Source organism: Lactuca virosa, chromosome 3 (genome assembly GCF_052849685.1).
Source record: "Lactuca virosa cultivar CGN04683 chromosome 3, Lactuca_virosa_CGN04683_v6, whole genome shotgun sequence".
NCBI lineage: Eukaryota > Viridiplantae > Streptophyta > Magnoliopsida > Asterales > Asteraceae > Lactuca > Lactuca virosa.
This window is the reverse complement of record NC_136428.1, coordinates 201,645,035-201,664,055: the sequence shown is the minus strand read 5'-3', so window position 1 is coordinate 201,664,055 and position 19,021 is coordinate 201,645,035. Positions and strand designations below refer to the sequence as shown.

At 39.8% G+C, this 19,021-nt stretch overlaps 1 protein-coding gene across 1 annotated transcript; it reads left to right on the top strand.

Moving 5' to 3' along the window:
- The first annotated feature begins 257 nt into the window (after nt 1-257).
- LOC145164365 (uncharacterized) lies at nt 258-2,030 on the top strand. Its single transcript, XM_079083085.1, has one exon. The coding sequence runs from the start codon at nt 258-260 to the stop codon at nt 2,028-2,030; it is 1,773 nt and encodes a 590-aa protein (XP_078939211.1).
- Nucleotides 2,031-19,021: the final 16,991 nt, after the last annotated feature.

The following is a 19,021-nucleotide window of genomic DNA, read 5'->3' as shown; positions in this document are numbered from 1 at the left end:
AGTATCTTTTGTAGCTTGCAGTGCCAAGTAGTATGCTTTGTTAAACCTTTTATTTACAAACTATGAATGAAAATCTATTTTAATGACTTTCAATTTCCATGTTATTTCGCATTTATATTGTTCATAAACTGTAAATTGTTTTGATGATTTGAAATCTTTCTTCAAAATATATTTTATTATATTTATTTCTTGCAAAAAGAGAGAATTTTTCTTTTTATGATGGTAACGTCTTAAATTTTGTTGTGTGTTATAGAACCATGCCCCCAAGAAGGAACACCCGCTCCCGCCAAACACAGCCTGAGAATGCCACTCCCGATATTGCTCAACTGGTCTCACAACAACTGATGGATGTTATCCCTAACATTGTGGCTCAAGTCACTGCAGGAATCCATACTAGTCAGACAAACCGCGGAGGCCCTACACCTACTGTGAACACGGATGGAAGCGGAACTCGTAATGAGGAAACAAGGGGATGCACCTATAAATACTTCATGCCTTGCAAACCCAAGGAGTTTCACGGAACAGAAGGTGTGGTGGGATTGTTGAAATGGATAGAAGGAATAGAGACCGTACTCCACATCAGCAAATGCTCAAATGACTGCAAGGTTCCCTATGTTGCATGCCTTCTACAAGACAGAGCTTTAACATGGTGGAATGCGCAAGTCCGAAACCGTGGAAGGGAGGCGGCGAACCAGTTAGCTTGGGAGGAATTCAAAGAGTTACTCAAGAAGGAATACTGTCGTAATGATGAAATCCAGAAAATGGAATCTGACTTCTGGAACCATGGCATGGTAGGAGCCAATGTGGAAGGCTACACTGTGCGTTTCCATGAACTCGCTGAACTAGTGCCGCACATGGTCACCCCAGAGAGCAAAAGGATCGACCGATACAGATGGGGATTGGCACCCGAAATCCGAGGCATGGTTACTTCAGCAAATCCTACCTCAATCCATAGCGCTATAGACCTGGCGCACCGACTTACGAATGATAAAGTGAGGGCTGGGATATTGACCATAAGCAACACCAGTAACAAAAGAAAACCGGAGAGCCAGATTGGAAGGAAGAAGAATGACAACTCAGAAAGGAACAAGAGAAGGGCAACGAACTTTGCGGTTAAAACAGAGGAACCTGTGCAATACCGAGGGCCTAAACCTAAGTGTGAGAAATGCAGCTATCACCATGAGGGTGCCTGCCCTATTTGCCACAAGTGCAACCGATCTGGGCATTTCGCGAAGTATTGCAGGATAGATAAGGATCGCAAGGGTGGTAAACGGGCGTGCTATGAGTGTGGAAGTGTGGACCACTTTAGGAATGCATGCCCGAATCTAAACAAGGGCCCCAACAACAACCCGGCAGGTCATAACAACCGTGGAAATCCAGGAGGTCAGGCTCGTGGGCGAGCATTTGTGATCAAGGCGGAAGAGGCCCGCCAGAACCCGGAGGTGGTAACAGGTACATTCCACCTAAACAACCACTATGCATCAGTATTATTTGACTCTGGGGCAGATAGAAGTTTTGTGTCACATGAATTTAGATCACTAATCGACTTGAAATCAAAAATGTTGGAACATGCTTACATAATTGAACTTGCTAACGGCCATGAAATTAAGGCTAAGGAGATAGTTCCTAATTGTACCTTGAACTTAGCCGGTAAAAATTTTAGTATTGATCTGATACCCATGGAACTCGGAAGCTTTGACGTAGTGGTAGGAATGGACTGGTTATCCAAGAATCGAGCAGACATAGGATGCTTTGAGAAAGTTGTCAAAATGCCCCTCCAAAACAACGAAACCCTATTAGTGTACGGAGAGAAACCAGGCAAGAACCTAAAGATAGTCTCATGCATGAAGATTCACAAATATCTGAAGAAGAAGTACCTTGCGTTATTGGCTCATGTAGTGGAAAAGAATTCGAAAGAAAAACATATTCAGGATATTCCAATAGTGCGAGAATACCCCGAAGTGTTCCCGGAAGAGTTGCCCGGACCCCCCCCCCCCCAACAAGACAAGTCGAGTTCAGAATTGATCTAATTCCTGGGGCGGCACCTGTAGCTGTTCGTCCTGAAGTTTCCTCACCGGTTGACGAACATATCCCACAAATGTTGTTGTTGTACTCCGGCCTCTAGCACTGTGTCAAACCCACAATTAACCCCATTAGGATCTAAGACCAAACCTTCACGTATTAGGTCTAAATATTGTCCACCAACTCGGTCCATAAATAACTCAAGCCCATTGGGCCCACCAAGGCCCAATACCAAATGGATCCACAAAAGTTCACTAATGGCCCAACTTTGGCCCAATTTTCCAAATTGGGCCCAACCCTCATATGGGCCTTACCCTAAAGCCCATTTAAATATTCCAGTCCACATGATTTCTCTTGGATGGCCCATCAATATCCCAATCACCAAACCCAATAAAAAGGCCCAACTCAAGGCCCAAGCAAAATTAGGGTTTTCACATAAAATGACGATTAGGGTTAAGTGTTTCTCACTTAACCCATTAAGGACTTAACCCATTAAGTCCATCACTCCACTAGGCCATTCACACAATGAAGTCCGACCTAATTCACAGTATCAATCTAACAGTCCAACCACAGGTCTCGGTAAAATCCAAACTAACAATCCCAAAATTAGGGTTCTCTAAACCCTAATTAGGGTTTCTAGCCCAATCACAAAACAACCCAGTCCAAGATTAAGTGTTTAGGCCAATTAATGTTCCACTAGATCGGGCACCACCCACCGCCACCTCGAGCGGTGGTGATCATGGCGGCGGCTCATGGCGGTGGGCGACGGCAGCCATCATTTCCAATGGTTGTGGTGGTTCCCGCCCAAAAATCACACATACCACTTCACATATAATAAACACACACCCACAGCCACCTCCCGCGGTGGTTGGTGGCGGCCAATGGCGGCAGAAAGTGACAACGGGTTGCAGCCACCACCTCACGGTGGTGGCAGTGGGTTCCCAAACACAAATGCACACAATACACACCACAAAATACCGAAAACAACCACTACAATCAACATAAGTGCCATCAGCCTCCACTTGGCGTCAGGTGTCGCCGGAAAATGCAACAGTGGCACATTCAGCCACCTCTTAGGTGGCAACGACGACTTCGGCTTCACAGTCACAGAAGAACGAGAGAGAGAAGGAGTAGGGATGGGTTACAGGTGAACTAACCATGGGTTTCCGGTGACTCACGACCCACACACAACGACCCAGCGCCTCCTTACGATTGGCGTAAGTCCCGGCTGATCTCGGCGTCACTGGCAGCGGGTTGTGGTGGTGGTTCTTCAACGACCCGATAGTGAATGGCGGGTGACACAGTAGGTGGCGGCAACCAAGAGAGCTCGATGGAGGCAGCTGATGAAGATTTGGTTTAGGGTTCGTATGCTCCAACGAGAAGGAAAAGGAGTCACCGTCCAATCCCGTGCCTTCATTCAAACATTTGATCATTTTTACAACATGTTACCATATAGCCCTTGATTCTATGATTTCCTTTCATTTTAGGTCCAAAACTTACCATTCAGCCCCTGAGCCTTACAAATCTCTTCAAAGTAAGTCTCAATAATTTACCAACTTCTAGAATTGTATCAATTGACTCCCCAACACCAACACCCCGTTAAATATTATTTACTTTAGGATTATTATTCATAATAACCCTTATCTATTTATTTATTTAATATACGGGATGTTACAACAAGGGCAAGGCTTGATGGGGCGGCGTGCACTCTCTTAGACACTTTTATGGGACCCTCTGATGTTTTGAAATAAAATTGTAATTGATATGAGTTTTGAAAACAGTTGTATTTTGATTTCACGGTTTATGGGAATTTGTTTTGGATAATCAAAAATGAAAAAATAATTCCATTGAAAAATGGGGCCGTTGCAATTTAATTATTAAACGAAAATCGAAAACCTTGTTTATACAAACCATGAAAAGAAATAATGTTTCTCGCCATATCTGACGAGTAGCAATAGTTATTTAAATCTAACTCTACCCATTATTAAGTAATAAAGAATAAACTCCAATCTTGGTGACAGGCGACGCTTTCCTATTCCCCATGATCAGGTTCATCTTCTTGTCCTCCACATCCCTACTTCTTTTTAGACTCTGCAGATCAGAACAAATGTGAAAACCACATCCTGTATCAAGGACCCAAGAATTAGCATGTGATGAGTTATTAGATAGAATAATGTAAATACCTGTGAAGGTGGGCTTTATCTTCCCATCCTTGATGTCCTGCAAGTATTTGGGGCAGCTTTATTTCTGCTGCCCTTTATCATGACAACAGAAGCGCTCTGCTTCTTTCGGATTTGAAGAGGGACTAGTTGAACCACCTTTGGTCCCAATAGAAGAGGATCCACTATAGGACTTTCCCTTGTGGCTCTTAGAAAGAGCCTTCCTCTTCTTCCCTTTCCCATGTCCAATTGCGAGAACAGGGGCAACAATAGTAGGAGTGGGTACAACAGACTTGCCTTTTAAACTACTTTTAGTAGTTCTCAATAGGCCTTGAAGCTTGTTTAAAGTGACTTCTTCCATGTTCATATGATAAGTCATACGAAACTGATGATAACAAGAAGGTAAAGAGTGTAGGATAATGTCGATAGCCAACTCTTCATCAAAATTGACATTCAACTTCAGCAAGCGGTCCACATATCTTTGCATCTTCTGCAAGTGGGCCGTGATGGACTCTCCATCATTTATTTTTGTTGTTATCATGGAGGAAATTTTTTCATACCTTTCCTGTCGAGCACTTTGATCGTAGCTTTCCATCAAGTCTAGGTGCATCTCAAAAGACCAGAAGTCCTCATATGACTTCTAAAGCTCAGGAGTCGTAGTGGCTATCATGATGCACGACACCTTTGTCGCGTCCTTCTCATGAGCCCTATACTCAACTATTTGTTCAGGAGTGGCAGTAGATTCATCAATCTCCTTAAGATCTTTTTCGGGGACATGCTCTTTTTCCTCGTATCGAATGGCGATGCAGATATTTCGAATCCAATCATTGAAATTCGATCCATAAAAAATGACCCTCCCGCATAAGTTCATGAGGGAGAAAGAGCCGAAAGGGTTGGAGCTAGCAGCGTTTGGGGTAGACATCTGAAATAAAAAAAAGACAAAGTTTAGATTAGATAAGAATCCTTTATGTAACACCGAAATGAAATATTAATGCTAGGACCCAAGACAATATTTCACAATTCGGAAGAGGGATGCTGTAATCCAATTGCAAAATATTTGAAGGTAGGTAAATGACGATTTACCAATTTCCACCATGAAAAATGAAATTTAGGATTAAGTTTTAAATGAATTGAAATTCCTAGATCTTTGAGATTCATTGAAGTTTTCGATGGCATGTTTAAATCTCGATTATGCCCTTTAAGTTTGTGACTGGGATACCTAGGATCAGAAACAAGGTATGAATAACCATGCAAATGTGCTTGGTACTCTTTATGTCATTTATCACCTAATTAATGTGTCGGTAAACCATACACGCTCCATTGATCTATCACAAACATCGAGCTACCCTTTGCTACCCTTGTTAGTCCAAGTTAATGTGACGGTTAACCACACACGCTCCACTAACAACTTGGAAAAGTGCAAAGTGCAATCTCATGGAATAGCACCATTTTCACATTTTCCTAAAGTAACTAAGATTGGGAATTTATAAAAGCATTTAGTTACTTTTATAATTATCATTATATTTTTTAACGAGAATTAATGTCCTATCCTACCCGTTCGACTAACGACCCTCCACCAGTCAAGGAAGCGGTGGGTGAGAGTGGACACCCATTCAATCGCCATTTTATAGGCAATTTCCTTATACCCCTCTTATAGACCAGCTTCGTGAATGAGACGTACTAAGGTAAGACTAACTTGTCTTATACATATATATAACTATTAATCCTTTAATATTTTAATAGTATAGGGGTTCAATTTTAATCTTTTAAAATTCTAGGGTTTAGAATTTAATGTTTCATAAATGAGCATTTTCAAATTCCAAAACGGCAGGTTTTGAAACTCTTCAAACACTCTTGAATTTTAGAATTTTAATGTTTCATAAATGAAACCTTTTAAATTCCAAAACTTGAGGGCATGTTTTGAAACTCTTCAAAACCTTTTGGATTCTAAAACTTGATGACAACTTTTGTAACTCTTCAAGACCTTTTGAATTCCAAAACATGATGGCAAGTTTTGTAACTCTCCAAAGCCGTTTAGATCAAATTTTCAACAAGTAAAATAATCACATATTTTTTTTATCATTTACAAATTTGATCTCATTCAACTCATATAGCAAGATAATTTCAAATCAAATAATACAAATAATTATATTACCATATAAACTAGTAATTATCTTAAAATTTGACAATTTATCTTTTAATTGGATGAGGATAGTCACTACCATATCAGAAAAATTAGATTTTATGGTTATCAACCTAATCCAATTATGGCCAAAAAACATGAAAATCTGCAAGTAGAAGATCCTACTCGTCGAGTGCATGAACTGGACTTGTCGAGTTGTCAGTCTGTTAGTTAACACGTTGAGTCAGATAATTGGAGTCGTCGAGTCCATCAGTCAGAGGCCAGAAATGAGACTTTTTCAGCTTTGAAAATTTAACCAATGCATCAATATAACAGAAAACACCCTAGGTTCTGATACCACTGATTGGTTTTGAGCACTATAACATCCTTATGGTGCAGATACAAGCCTAATGCTTTGGATCTAAGTTTTCTCTAGTTATACATGCAATTTTCATTTTCCAAAGCATGAAGCCTAACTAGCATACAACATTGATAAGTAAAACACAAAAAACAAGTAAGATGACTACCTATTTGTTCTAGCTTGTAGAACTTGGCCTTACAAGAGCTTAGCAACTAAAATATGATGCCTCAAATAAGTCACAAAACACCAAGAACAAATGGAGGATTATGAGAGAGGTTTAGGATGCACCAAAATCGTCTATACTTTTCTTAGAATACTTGGGTGTCGATTTTAGGGGCTTAGGGATTACATATATAGTGTAGAATTCCAAGGGTCAATTGTAAACCCTAATCCATTCACTTAGGCTTTTGATCTAATAATTGATTTGGACTAACACTTTAGGGAATCTCACATAATCTTAGTCCATCACTAATCAATCATGGATCATTACCCCAAACTATATGTATCATTGATTTACATAATCAGCCCTTGTTAATTTAATCAATCTCTTTTGATCACTAAATTGAATACAAATTAATTCTTGATCAATACCAATTAAATAATATGATTTCTCAAGTAATATATTATTCTTATAATATATTAATAAATCACAAATAACCTCTTTCTTAAATATCTTTCCTATCAAATTGCTCCCGTGAATGCAACCCAAATGGACCATGCTAGTATCAGGTCAAATACATAAAAATTATAGTTATGGGCTTAGACACCTAATCCAATAGTCCAACTCACAAGGACCATGATATTTGGACCAAAACCAATCAAACTAACCCTAAAAGAAGATCTAAACAACTACAAATCAAGGTTCAAGCTTTATACCAGCAAAATGCCATGGATGAGGCAAGGATTCTGGATCTATAAGCTCCTTCTTGTGTCCTCAAGCTTTTCCTTCTTCTAATGGCTTCAAGCACACACTAAAACACTTAAAATGATTCACCAACACTCACAATAACATTAGGGTTTCAAGCTCTAGGGTTAGGGACTTGGAGGCTGGAAATGAGGCCAACACCTTAGGGTTAAGGTGTTTAAATAGGGTGCAAACCCTGGAAATTAGGGTCTCATATCTGCCAGCCTACTCGTCGAGTTGAGGCCTCCCAACTCGTTGAGTAGGTCACTTAAAATACGCGGCCCTTATGATCTCTATTCGACGAGTTTGGGGCTCTCAACTCGTCGAGTTGCTCTATACATTAGAATAAAATGTAAGTTAAATAGACACTAGGAACCAGGCGTTACATGTGCATTCCTTAATGGAGTTCTAGAGGAAATGGTATATGTCAAACAGCCACCTGGCTTCCTCAACGATAAGTATCTTGATCACAGTTATATTTTAGATAATGCAGTCTATGGGTTGAAACAACCACCTTATGCAACTCTAACAATTTTTTTAAAAATCGCTAAATTTAAACAAGGATCAGTTGATCCTACTTTATTTTGAAAGTAAATAGGGATCATTTGATGCTCGTTCAAATTTATTTCGATGACATTATTTTTGGTTCTACTGATCCTTTGTTATCTAAGGAATTTGAGGAACTCATTAAAAGTCAATTCGAAATTAGTACGATGGGGAAAATTAATAACTTTTTGGGTTTGAATATTTGTCAGATCAAGGAAGGTATTTTTATTAATCAAGAAAAATATACGCGCAATCTGCTTGGGAGGTTTCGCATGGCGAATAACACTAAAGTTGAAATACCTATGGCTGTCGGGACACGCTTGAATCCTTCGTTTGATAAGTCTGTTGTGGACTTAACGACGTATAGAATCATGATCGGTTCGCTTTTGTATTTAACTGCAAGTCGACCTCATATTATGTTTGTTGTATGTAATTGTGCCAGGTACCAATCGAACCCAAGAGAACCTCATCTCAATGTTGTTCAGAATATATTTTGTCACACCCCCAAACCAAGGATGGCGGAAACGTCCGGGGGTGGAGGACTTCATGTATAGTATCATAACAACAATTGTAATAGTAATTCAAGCAAACACAACCAACATATATATAATTGAAAAAGTTACATCATTGTATGAATTACATGTTTACGAATCAATTACAATATGTTGACAAAATTATGAAATAGTAGAGGCCTTAGCGTCCCATCCTCAAAAGCACTTGATTACCTGTTTAATGATTTCCTGAGAATACAAGTTGTTTGAAAAAGTGTCAACACAAAGGTTGGTGAGTTCATAAGCTTTTGTTTGGTATTATTAAAAGCCTTTCGTTTGTAAAAGTAGTATTTGTGTTAGAAAATCCAATATTTTCCTTAATGTGTAAATGTAGTCTTAAAACCCAAAGACCGAAATGTACAAGTAATTTGTCATATTTATAGTAAAACAATGCAAGTTTAAATCGACATAAACTCGTTAAATTTTAATGAACTTCCCGTAAATTCCAATGTTTATTAATACTTTATGTGAGTTTATTATAACCATACTATGACCAATGTTGCCTAAAACGACATTCTTCAGGCGTCGGAAATGTTATGACATTTGTCACCCCAGACCTATCGGTCTAACTGTTGCATGCAGTTTAGGTGTGGGTTTGTCAAACCCAATATAGATCTATTCACAAGTATCACGCTCTCCCTCAAGGAGACTCTGGTTACAATACAGGACTTAATGGTAATTTGAAGTAAATGTCTCACAAAGTCATTAACGGAATTACGTGTTATGAAAACTTGGTACCGTATGGCCGTACCTTGCTTAATGAAAATATCCTTTGTATAAATGTACCCTTTTTAAATGTATGTGTTATGTAATGTATCATAAACTATACCTATTATAGTTTATCAACCAAGGGTAGTACGTGGTAATGTATGCAAACTATATTCAAAATAGTTTATTAAATGTTTGAATGTATCGATTGTACTTTGATTATAATCACTTGTTATTCTTTATATTTTATATGACCAAATCCATTTGTAAACTGATGTGTGTCTAAATATTAAGATAAAATGTCATATCTTGCAATAACATATAATCACATAAAGATATACACCTTGCTCAGCATGTTACAAGGTGAAATGAAATTAACAGCAACTTTTCGTTGAAAACAGTTTCTGTTACTGTTCTTAGAAAATTTATAGAAAAATCATCAAAGCTCTAAATCCAAATCCGCAAATTTTGAGAGTTTGGAATATGAGTCTAGTTTGTTCGTAAATTTTATCACGATTTTTAGTGATCTCTAACAGAGGTGAAAATGTTCATAATCACAGACTGGTCCGGGTTTGCCTCTGAAATGACAGGCAGTTTTGTAAAACTCACCATAAATTGTAGAAAAATCATATGGAGATGTGCAAGTAGCCATTTTAAAGCTAAGAGTTTGAACTACTTGCACCTGGAACAGTTTTGAAAACTAAAATATTTAAGTTGACAAAAACAGTCCGTGATTAACGTCCATCTTTTCTGATGTAATCTGTTAGAAAAAGTTTAATTGTGTTCTTGATGATTTTACTTGTATTCCCCCCTTAAAACTTAAGAAAAACATGTAAATGTAGGGGTATGAACTCACCTTATGTGGTTTCAGTAGATGAAAGTGAGAGAGAGGAAGTGTTCAACCCAAGAACACTAAGAAGATGTCTTGATGATTCGAGAATCTAACACCGAATAAGATGGAACTTGTGTAAGATATCAATGATTTGAGTAGCATGGAGTTTAATAATTATTTGAATGATGAAGATACTTACTAATTGAAGAATGAAATCCCTGGAGAAAGCCTTGAAGTTCTTGAAGTTGAGAGAAAAGATGAGAGAATTTTGGAGAGTGTTCTTGGTTGCTAAGTGTAGAATGAAAGAGTTTTATGGAGAATGAGGAGAGAGGATCAATCCTCCAGCTCTTAGAACGTGGGAAGAGCTGGAGATTGGGTGTAAAGGTCCACTAAGGAGACAAGGGGTAGTGGGAAAGAGTGGCTAATCATAGAGTGAGGTGGTGGTGGTTTGCTTTTGCCATAAATTAAGGAAAAGCAAATATTCCCTCAATAATTAGTTCAACCACTAATTCTTTTAATATATTTTATAAAAACCCTGGAGATTTATATATTTTGGGGCCTTAGTTTATAAAATAAAGTTTTGGGTGAAAATCCCACGTTAAAATAATGAAAAACGGAGTTAAAACGAAGTCGTAGTCGAAAAACCGGTAAAAAGGGGCCGTCTGCGAGACCTCTCGCATGGGGGCCGAAGATGCGAGGCTTCGGACCCTCGCATGCGAGGCTTCGGTCTGCTGGCTTCGGTCCTAGTCTCGTGAGAAGCCTCGGCTTCGGATCAGAGGCCTCGGATGCGAGGCTTCGGTCCTGAAGCTTCGGTTTCGGGTCCTTAAAGCTATTTTACTCGTTTTTACCCCGTTTCAAGCGATTTTTGACCCGGTTAAGGGTCGAGATGACCCAAATGATTACGAAAAGTTAAAGTAACTTTTGAGAGAGATTTGGGAGAGAGTTGGGAGAGATTTGGGAGAGATTTCTAATAGAAAGAGATAGAGTGAAAACGATTTAGAGAGGTTTCGTTTGTGATTAATTTGAGTGTCCGGCTTCACAACGCAAGGTTCGTAAACCCCGTTAAACCGTGTTTTAGTGTCGTACACAATCCCGATGATTGTGCAATAGTGTTTTATCGCTTTGGTTCGTTGTTTAGCACTGTTAAGGCTAAGGAAAATCAAACACATGAACTTTCCAAATGATGATTTCTCATTAAAATAGCGAATTGTATAGTGATTACATAGCGTAAACCCTAACATACAAGGGTTATTGGAGTTGACCGGTTTGACTTGTTGACTTTGTTTGACTTTGAATTGACCGAAATTTGACGGTTGTCACATCATCCCCCCGTTAGAAGCAATTTCGTCCCGAAATTTTCATTTTGACTGGGATTTCAAGAGTTTGGGAAGAGATGTGGATACTTTTGTTTCATCTGATCCTCGCGTTCCCAGGTGAATTCGGGTCCTCGTTTAGCGTTCCAACGGACCTTCACGATGGGAATACGACTTTGTTTCGTTCGTTTGATTTCCCGATCCATGATTTCGACTGGTTCCTCCACGAAGTGGAGATTTTTGTTAACTTCGATTTCGTCGAGTGGTATTACGAGTGTCTCATCAGACAAACACTTCTTTAGGTTCGACACGTGAAATGTGGGATGTACTTTGTCGAGTTCCTGAGGTAATCGAAGTTTGTATGCTACTGGCCCAATCCTAGCAAGGATTTCGAATGACCCGATGTACCTTGGATTTAGTTTCCCGCGTTTGCCGAATCGTATCATTCCTTTCCAAGGGGAAACTTTTAGTAGTACTCTATCACCCACCTGGAATTCCAAGGGTTTGCGTCGTTTGTCTGCGTAACTCTTTTGCCGATCGCGAGACGCTTTCAGTCTTTCTCGAATTTGAACGATCTTTTCTGTGGTTTCCCTTATGATTTCAGGGCCAGTAAGGGTGCTATTAGAGACTTGCCCTCTAGCTAGCTGTGTATCCCCCACCTCAGCCCAACACAGGGGTGATCTGAATTTGCGACCGTAAAGAGCTTCGAATGGAGCGACTTTGATGCTAGTATGATAGCTGTTATTGTAGGAGAATTCGATAAGCGGTAGATGGGTATCCCATGCTTTACCGAAGTCTATCACACAAGCTCTTAACATGTCTTCCAACGTTTGAATGGTTCGTTCGCTCTGTCCGTCGGTTTGTGGGTGGTAGGCCGTACTCATGTCAAGCCTAGTTCCCAATGATTTTTGTAGAGACTGCCAAAACCGCGAGGTAAATCTACTATCTCTATCGGAGATAATGGATATCGGCACACCATGGAGTCGTACAATCTCTCTGATGTACGTTCTAGTCAGCTTCTCCATCTTGTCGGTTTCTTTTATTGGTAGGAAGTGTGCTGATTTGGTCAATCTGTCTACGATTACCCATATTGTGTCAAGCCCGCCCGATGTCTTAGGCAGCTTGGTTATGAAGTCCATGGTTATTCGTTCCCACTTCCACTCAGGTATATCCGGCTGTTGTAATAGCCCGGATGGTTTCTGGTATTCGATTTTGACCTTAGCGCAAGTCAGGCACTTGCTCACATAGGTAGCAATCTCAGCTTTCATGTTCGGCCACTAGTATAATTTCTTGAGGTCCAGATACATCTTATCCGACCCGGGATGGATGGAGTACCGAGTCTTGTGTGCTTCATTCATGACAACATCTCGGAGTCCACCGAACTTCGGTGTCCAACTCCGGTTCATGATATAACGTGCTCCATCATCCTTGACTTCTAAGTTTTTATCCATTCCCCTTAATGTCTCTCCTGCCACCTTTTCTGGTTTCAAAGCTTCCAGTTGAGCTTCCTTGATTTGTATGGTCAGGTGGGAATGGATTGTCATTGTTAAGGATTTTACTCGGCGGCCCGAGTACTCCTTCCTGCTTAGAGCATCGGCCACTACATTGGCCTTGCCCGGATGATAACGAATTTCGCACTCGTAGTCATTCAGCAACTCTACCCATCTCCTCTGTCGCATGTTGAGCTCTTTCTGATTGAGGATATGCTGAAGACTTTTGTGATCTGTGAAGATAGTGCATTTCGTGCCGTAGAGGTAGTGTCTCCAGATCTTCAAAGCGAATACCACTGCTCCAAATTCCAGGTCGTGCGTAGTATAATTAACCTCGTGCGTCTTAAGCTGTCTTGATGCATACGCGATAACCTTCCCTCTCTGCATGAGCACACATCCGAGGCCTTGATTCGAAGCATCACAGTACACTACGAAGTCCTCGGTTCCCTCTGGGAGAGACAAGATCGGTGCGCTGCATAGGGCTTGTTTTAACGTTTGGAAAGCAGTTTCTTGTTTATTTTCCCACTTGAAAATCACACCTTTCTGCGTCAAGGTGGTGAGTGGTTTTGCAATCCTGGAGAAGTTTTGTATAAATCTTCGGTAGTAGCCAGCAAGCCCAAGGAATTGTCGAATTTCGGTTGGCGTCTTGGGTGCTGACCAATTCTCGATTGCCTTGATCTTGGAGGGATCCACATGTATGCCTTTCTCACTTACCACATGTCCAAGGAAATCCACTTCTCTAATCCAGAATTCACACTTAGAGAACTTAGCATAAAGCTTCTCCGCTCTTAGTGTCTGTAGCACTTGGCGTAGATGTAGGCGATGCTCTTCTTCGCTTCGCGAGTAGATCAAGATATCGTCGATGAATACGATCACAAACTTGTCTAGGTAGGGTCGACACACTCTATTCATTAGGTCCATGAATACCGCAGGTGCGTTTGTTAAACCGAAGGACATCACCACAAACTCGTAGTGCCCATAGCGAGTTCTGAATGCAGTTTTGGGAATATCTTCTTCTTGAACTCGTAGCTGATGGTAACCTGACCTTAGGTCGATCTTTGAGAAGAAATTTGCTCCTTGGAGTTGGTCGAAAAGGTCGTCGATTCGGGGTAGAGGATATCGGTTTTTGATGGTGAGTTTGTTTAGTTCCCGATAGTCGATGCACATGCGAAAGGATCCGTCCTTCTTCTTTACAAAAAGGACTGGTGCTCCCCAAGGTGAGAAGCTTGGTCTGATGAACCCTTTGCTCAAAAGCTCGTTCAACTGACTGGACAACTCTTGCATTTCTGATGGTGCGAGGCGGTATGGAGCTCTGGCTACGGGGGTAGCTCCAGGTATTAAGTCAATTCTGAAATCGACTTGTTGTGCGAGTGGTACACCAGGAAGATCTTCTGGGAACACATCCGGGAAGTTACATACTTCGGGGATGTCTTTGATGTCTTTCACGTCTTGTTTCTTGTCTACTACATGGGCTAAGAAGGCGTGGTACTCCTTCCGGAGATACTTTTGGGCTTTGATGCATGAGATGATTTGTAAATTCGCACTAGGTTTGTCACCATAGATGAGAAGGGTTTCGTCATTTGGTAGATTGAGGCGAACGGCCCTTTCGTAACATAGAATGTCGGCACGGTGAGGAACTAACCAATCCATCCCGATGATTACGTCGAAGCTTTTTATGGTGACCGGCATCAGGTCAATTTTAAATGTATGGTTGTCTAGAGTGAGAGTACACTCTGAGTATATATCGCTAGTGCGTTCTACTTTCCCATTTGCCATTTCTACTACATAAGTATCCTTTAGTGATTGGGGATTTTGTTCGAGTAATTGTTTATATTGGTGGCTCACAAAACTCCTCTCCGCTCCACTATCGAATAGTACGCATGCATAAGAGTTATTGAGGAGAAACGTACCGGTAACCACCGTGGGATCCTCGACTGCTTCCCCATGTCCTATTGCCAGGACTCTTCCTACTCCACCAGCATTAGGGGCTTGTGCTTTGGGGTAGTTTCTTTTAAAGTGACCGGCGTCTCCACAGTTGTAGCAGGTTCGGGTTGCCCCCGTACTGGCGACTTGGTTGATTGGTCGAGCCGGCGCTTTACAGAAACGAGCAGTGTGCCCCTTCCTGTCGCAGTTGTTACAGTGCATCTCCCTACAAGCACCATTGTGCTGAAAGTTGCACTTGTTGCACTTAGGTAGGGTTCCCGCATATGGCTTCGGTGGTGCTGGAGTGGTAGCAGTAGTGGCAGCATTAGTGGCAGCATGGACAGCAACAATTTGTTGCTTATTAGTGGGGTCCTGTGCTGGTTGGCTCTTCTTTTCGTTCCAGAACTTCCTTTTGTTGTTTCCCCCTTTTGATTTATCAGTGGTGGTGGTTGTAGTATTATGACCGGCTCGGTGGTCAACAAGTTGTTGTGCCAGCTCCCTGGCACTGTCAAAAGTAGTTGGCCTTGAAGCCAGGACACTACTTTGCACTTGGAGAGACAGTCCCCAAAGGTATCGCTCCACCTTTTTCTCCTCCAGAGTAACCATTGTTGGGCAGAGGAGAGCCAATTCATTGAATCGGGTGGTGTAGGTTTCAAGGTCGGAGCCCGTCATCTTGAGGTTCCAAAGTTCTTGTTCCAACTTTTGAATTTCACCTCTCGGGCAGTACTCCTTCATCATCAACGTTTTTAGTTCTGCCCAGGTTATGGAGCTAGCCACTTCGAGAGTAAGTGACTTAATCCAGCAGTTCCACCAAGTAAGGGCCCGGCCGGTGAAAGTGAAGGCTGCAAACTTAACTTTGCTCGCTTCGGGGCAAGAGCACACCTGAAAGACTACTTCGGTCTTTTCAAACCATTGCATCAAAGTGATGACTCCCCCGCTCCCATTGAAGTTGTCGGGTTTGCCATTGGTGAAGTCTTTGTATGAACACTCTCTTGCACGCCACGTACTGTCTCCGTGGTTAGAGTTTGTAGCACCCGATCCAGAACCACCAGCTCCGTTTGTCCCTATCTGCGACATTGCGGCCGCTACGGCTGCTGTTACTGCAGCCTGGAACATCGCAGGATCAAACTGTGGAGGCAGCGGCGGAGGAGGTGTTGTTGTGTTGCTGGAAGGTCTTGGTCTTCTCCTTGGAGGCATGGTTCTGTCATAAGTCGTAAACCAATGTACTTTTAGTAAAAGTGTTTTTATTGGAAGAGAAATCTTTTATACATAAAGTATATTATTACGTTGTTTTCCGGTATGTTTACGATACATACGATTTTATACTTTTAATTGACCCAATACATTGGGTTATGAGGTAAAATGAAAGTATAAAATATTTTATTTGAGTTTCCTTGTTTCCAAGTATATGACTGTTTGTAAAAGTTTCACATATACTAATTTAGTCGGGACATCATTAATATATTATATTTTAAAATGATCTTTATCGGTTACTTAATTAGTTGCAAAGTGCATACCAGTCATATGTGATTAAGATATAATAGTCCTTCGAATAGATGACCCTAACTCCAAGACCACAACCAAACAAGGACAGGAAGTGAAACAAAGATACATAAATTCTAAGTCTATAGCATCTTAGTTACATATAACCTTAGCGCATCCACTTAGCAGCTATTGATCTATAAATAAAGACCTATTTAATTCTCAGATAATTTATTATAGTAACACAAAATACTCCTATAGTATTTGTAAATGTTTAGTTTTGAGTTCTTAAAGTATCCTTTGTAGTCTGTTATTAGGTTTGTTAGATTTGTTGTCCATCCTGACCATCCCCCGGTATATGCAAGTCAATTCCCGGACAGATATAGTTGATCAGGCTATGTCCTTCCCAGATTTAATCCACATATACTAAGGCATACTCAAAATGTTCAACTCTTCTTCTTTTGCTTTATGTTTTCGCTAGTTATGATACCATGCGCGCATGTAATGTATGTATGTATACTTTAATCAAGAAAATCATTTATTTTCTAAGAGTATATTTATTTGAAAAATGCACAAATCAGAGACTATTAGTCCCAATTGTGTTTATAGTTTGTATATCTTATGTGGTTTGATATACTTAATTCACTATAAACTGTGCTCTGATACCAATCTGTCACACCCCCAAACCAAGGATGGCGGAAACGTCCGGGGGTGGAGGACTTCATGTATAGTATCATAACAACAATTGTAATAGTAATTCAAGCAAACACAACCAACATATATATAATTGAAAAAGTTACATCATTGTATGAATTACATGTTTACGAATCAATTACAATATGTTGACAAAATTATGAAATAGTAGACGCCTTAGCGTCCCATCCTCAAAAGCACTTGATTAGCTGTTTAATGATTTCCTGAGAATACAAGTTGTTTGAAAAAGTGTCAACACAAAGGTTGGTGAGTTCATAAGCTTTTGTTTGGTATTATTAAAAGCCTTTCGTTTGTAAAAGTAGTATTTGTGTTAGAAAATCCAATATTTTCCTTAATGTGTAAATGTAGTCTTAAAACCCAAAGACCGAAATGTACAAGTAATTTGTCATATTTATAGTAAAACAATGCAAGTTTAAATCGACATAAACTCGTTAAATTTTAATGAAGTTCCCGTAAATTCCAATGTTTATTAATACTTTATGTGAGTTTATTATAACCATACTATGACCAAGGTTGCCTAAAACGACATTCTTCAGGCGTCGGAAATGTTATGACATTTGTCACCCCAGACCTATCGGTCTAACTGTTGCATGCAGTTTAGGTGTGGGTTTGTCAAACCCAATATAGATCTATACACAAGTATCACGCTCTCCCTCAAGGAGACTCTGGTTACAATACAGGATTTAATGGTAATTTGAAGTAAATGTCTCACAAAGTCATTAACGGAATTACGTGTTATGAAAACTTGGTACCGTATGGCCGTACCTTGCTTAATGAAAATATCCTTTGTATAAATGTACCCTTTTTAAATGTATGTGTTATGTAATGTATCATAAACTATACCTATTATAGTTTATCAACCAAGGGTACTACGTGGTAATGTATGCAAACTATATTCAAAATAGTTTATTAAATGTTTGAATGTATCGATTGTACTTTGATTATAATCACTTGTTATTCTTTATATTTTATATGACCAAATCCATTTGTAAACTGATGTGTGTCTAAATATTAAGATAAAATGTCATATCTTGCAATAACATATAATCACATAAAGATATACACCTTGCTCAACATGTTACAAGGTGAAATGAAATTAACAGCAAGTTTTCGTTGAAAACAGTTTCTGTTACTGTTCTTAGAAAATTTATAGAAAAATCATCAAAGCTCTAAATCCAAATCCGCAGATTTTGAGAGTTTGGAATATGAGTCTAGTTTATTCGTAAATTTTATCACGATTTTTAGTGATCTCTAACAGAGGTGAAAATGTTCATAATCACAGACTGGTCCGGGTTTGCCTCTGAAATGACAGGCAGTTTTGTAAAAATCACCATAAATTGTAGAAAAATCATATGGAGATGTGCAAGTAGCCATTTTAAAGCTAAGAGTTTGAACTACTTGCACCTGGAACAGTTTTGAAAACTAAAATATTTAAGTTGACCAAAACAGTCCGTGATTAACGTCCATCTTTTCTGATGTAATCTGTTAGAAAAAGTTTAATTGTGTTCTTGATGATTTTACTTGTATTCCCCCCTTAAAACTTAAGAAAAACATGTAAATGTAGGGGTATGAACTCACCTTATGTGGTTTCAGTAGATGAAAGTGAGAGAGAGGAAGTGTTCAACCCAAGAACACTAAGAAGATGTCTTGATGATTCGAGAATCTAACACCGAATAAGATGGAACTTGTGTAAGATATCAATGATTTGAGTAGCATGGAGTTTAATAATTATTTGAATGATGAAGATACTTACTAATTGAAGAAAGAAATCCCTGGAGAAAGCCTTGAAGTTCTTGAAGTTGAGAGAAAAGATGAGAGAATTTTGGAGAGTGTTCTTGGTTGCTAAGTGTAGAATGAAAGAGTTTTATGGAGAATGAGGAGAGAGGATCAATCC

Coding starts and splice junctions, on each gene's coding strand:
- LOC145164365 (XM_079083085.1), top strand. CDS start 258: ATGCCCCCAAGAAGGAACACCCGCTCCCGCCAAACACAGCCTGAGAAT.